The sequence below is a fragment of the Emiliania huxleyi genome (genome assembly GCF_000372725.1).
Source record: "Emiliania huxleyi CCMP1516 unplaced genomic scaffold EMIHUscaffold_242, whole genome shotgun sequence".
NCBI lineage: Eukaryota > Haptophyta > Isochrysidales > Noelaerhabdaceae > Emiliania > Emiliania huxleyi.
Window position 1 is genome coordinate 38,367 of NW_005200233.1, and position 3,077 is coordinate 41,443.

The following is a 3,077-nucleotide window of genomic DNA, read 5'->3' on the forward strand; positions in this document are numbered from 1 at the left end:
GTCCCGCTCGGCGACAACTCCGCGCCTATCAAGGGAGTCACCTCCGTCGACTCGGTCGCCATCCTCAACGTGCAGGGCACCGGCCTGATGCCGTCGGTCGAGGTGGTATTAATTAACGATTACTCAACGATGAATTAACTATCAATTAGGCACCGGCCTGATGCCGTCGGTCGAGGTGGTATTAATTAACGATTACTCAACGATGAATTAACTATCAATTAGGCACCGGCCTGATGCCGTCGGTCGAGGTGGTATTAATTAACGATTACTCAACGATGAATTAACTATCAATTAGGCACCGGCCTGATGCCGTCGGTCGAGGTGGTATTAATTAGCGATTACTCAACGATGAATTAACTATCAATTAGGCACCGGCCTGATGCCGTCGGTCGAGATGGTATTAATTAACGATTACTTAACTATGAATTAACTATCAATTAGGCACCGGCCTGATGCCGTCGGTCGAGATGTCGTCCCGCCTCTTCTCCGTGCTGCACCGCGAGCGTGTGGCCGTGCTGATGATCTCGCAGGCCTCCGCCGACTCCTCCATCTGCCTCGGCATCCAGGAGTCCGACGCCGACCGCGCGCTCGAGGCGGTGCGCGCAGAGTTCTTCCGCGAGCTCGACGCGACGGAAAACATCAAGGCACGCGGAGGCCGACTGAAACACAGAAAGAGACGGCCAGACGCGCCGCACGACGAGACCACGTTTGGGACACGCCACACGAGGAGATCTACGGTTGGCCCCACCGACGCCCTGTGTTGCTCCAGATCTCGGGCATCTCGATCGAAGAGGACAAGTCGATCGTGGCCGTCATCGGCGAGGGGATGGCCTTCCGGGCACTGAATCCACTGTGAATTAACTGTTGATTAACTATTAATTAGGCGAGGGGATGGCCTTCCGGGCACTGAATCCACTGTGAATTAACTGTTGATTAACTATTAATTAGGCGAGGGGATGGCCTTCCGGGCACTGAATCCACTGTGAATTAACTGTTGATTAACTATTAATTAGGCGAGGGGATGGCCTTCCGGCCGGGCACCGGCGCAACCTTCACAAAGGCGATGGCCACGGCGGGCGTCAACATCCGCGCCATCGCGCAGGGCTCGTCGGAGCGGCAGATCCGCTGATGGTGGAGCGGGGGGAGGTTAATTAACTATTCATTCACTGTCAATTGAGTATTAATTAGGCAAATCTCGCTGATGGTGGAGCGGGAGGAGATTAATTAACTATTCATTCACTGTCAATGAACTATTAATTAGGCAAATCTCGCTGATGGTGGAGCGGGAGGAGTGCACCAAGGCGTTGCGCGCCGCGCACGCCGCGCTCGCCCTCTCCGACACGCAGGCGGGCAAGAGACGCCGTTCACACCCTCCCCAGCGGTGGCAGCACGCCGCCCTCTCACATACGCCCTCAGGTGCCCACTGTGGTCGTCCGCACACCACACACACACCAGGCCTCACCTGCCCGCACACCACACACACACACAGCAGGCCTCACCTGCGGTCAGGTGTCCATCGTGGTGCTCCCTACCCCCACGGTACCCGAACCCATACCCTACCCCCGCGGTACCCGAACCCACCCGCAGGTGTCCATCGTGGTGCTCGGCTCGCTCGCCGAGGCGGGCGAGTCGATGGCGGGCGAGCTGTTAATTAACTATTAATTAACGATTAATTAACGATTAATTAGGCCGGCGAGTCGATGGCGGGCGAGCTGCTCAAGCTCCTGGCAGGGACGGGCAGGCTCGCGAGCTCCTCCCTGTCCTCTCCTAGACCTTTCCTAGACCTTTCCTAGAACCTTCCTGGAACCTTCCTGCAGGCTCGCGTACCGCGGCTCCTCCCTACACATATGTCCTTTCCTAGAACCTTTCCTAGAACCTTCCTGGACCCTTCCTGCAGGCTCGCGTACCGCGGCTCCTCCCCGTCCTCTCCTAGACCTTTCCTAGAACCTGCCTGGAACCTTCCTGCAGGCTCGCGTACCGCGGCTCCTCCCCGTCCGCACTCACCGGCGCCACCGCGCAGCTGCCGACCTCGCTCGACGGGCTGGCGATCGACCTCAAGGTTAACTAACTGTTAATTCATCGTTAATTAATATTTAATTGACCTCGCTCGACGGGCTGGCGATCGACCTCAAGGTTAACTAACTGTTAATTCATCGTTAATTAATATTTAATTGACCTCGCTCGACGGGCTGGCGATCGACCTCAAGGTTAACTAACTGTTAATTCATCGTTAATTAATATGTAATTGACCTCGCTCGACGGGCTGGCGATCGACCTCAAGGTTAACTAACTGTTAATTCATCGTTAATTAATATTTAATTGACCTCGCTCGACGGGCTGGCGATCGACCTCAAGGTTAACTAACTGTTAATTCATCGTTAATTAATATTTAATTGACCTCGCTCGACGGGCTGGCGATCGACCTCAAGGTTAACTAACTGTTAATTCATCGTTAATTAATATTTAATTGACCTCGCTCGACGGGCTGGCGATCGACCTCAAGGTTAACTAACTGTTAATTCATCGTTAATTAATATGTAATTGACCTCGCTCGACGGGCTGGCGATCGACCTCAAGGTTAACTAACTGTTAATTCATCGTTAATTAATATTTAATTGACCTCGCTCGACGGGCTGGCGATCGACCTCAAGGTTAATTAACTGTTAATTCATCGTTAATTAATATGTAATTGACCTCGCTCGACGGGCTGGCGATCGACCTCAAGGTTAACTAACTGTTAATTCATCGTTAATTAAGATTTAATTGACCTCGCTCGACGGGCTGGCGATCGACCTCAAGGTTAACTAACTGTTAATTCATCGTTAATTAATATTTAATTTAACCTCGCTCGACGGGCTGGCGATCGATCTCAAGGTGACGGCGCTGGCGAGCGCCTCCGCCTCCGTCCTCTCCAACGACGGCATCGACGTCGCGAGCCCAAACCTGTGGGCAAGTAATTAACGATTAATTGACGATTAATTAACGATTAATTAGGCATCGACGTCGCGAGCCCAAACCTGTGGGCGACGGCGTCGAGCTCCGTCGGCGAGACGCTCGAGGGAGTCACCTTCGCTTGA

General features: G+C 53.3%; 1 protein-coding gene across 1 annotated transcript in view; it reads left to right on the forward strand.

The window, feature by feature from the left end:
* The window catches only part of EMIHUDRAFT_236897 (hypothetical protein), a gene marked incomplete at both ends in the record, with an annotated part of 3,619 nt that extends 2,490 nt beyond the window's left edge, over positions 1-1,129 (forward strand). Inside the window, 3 exons of the mRNA XM_005778577.1 lie at positions 34-105; positions 531-596; positions 1,019-1,129. Of these exons, the coding sequence (XP_005778634.1) occupies positions 34-105; positions 531-596; positions 1,019-1,129 (249 nt within the window). The remainder of the gene's footprint in view (positions 1-33; positions 106-530; positions 597-1,018) is intronic.
* Positions 1,130-3,077: the final 1,948 nt, after the last annotated feature.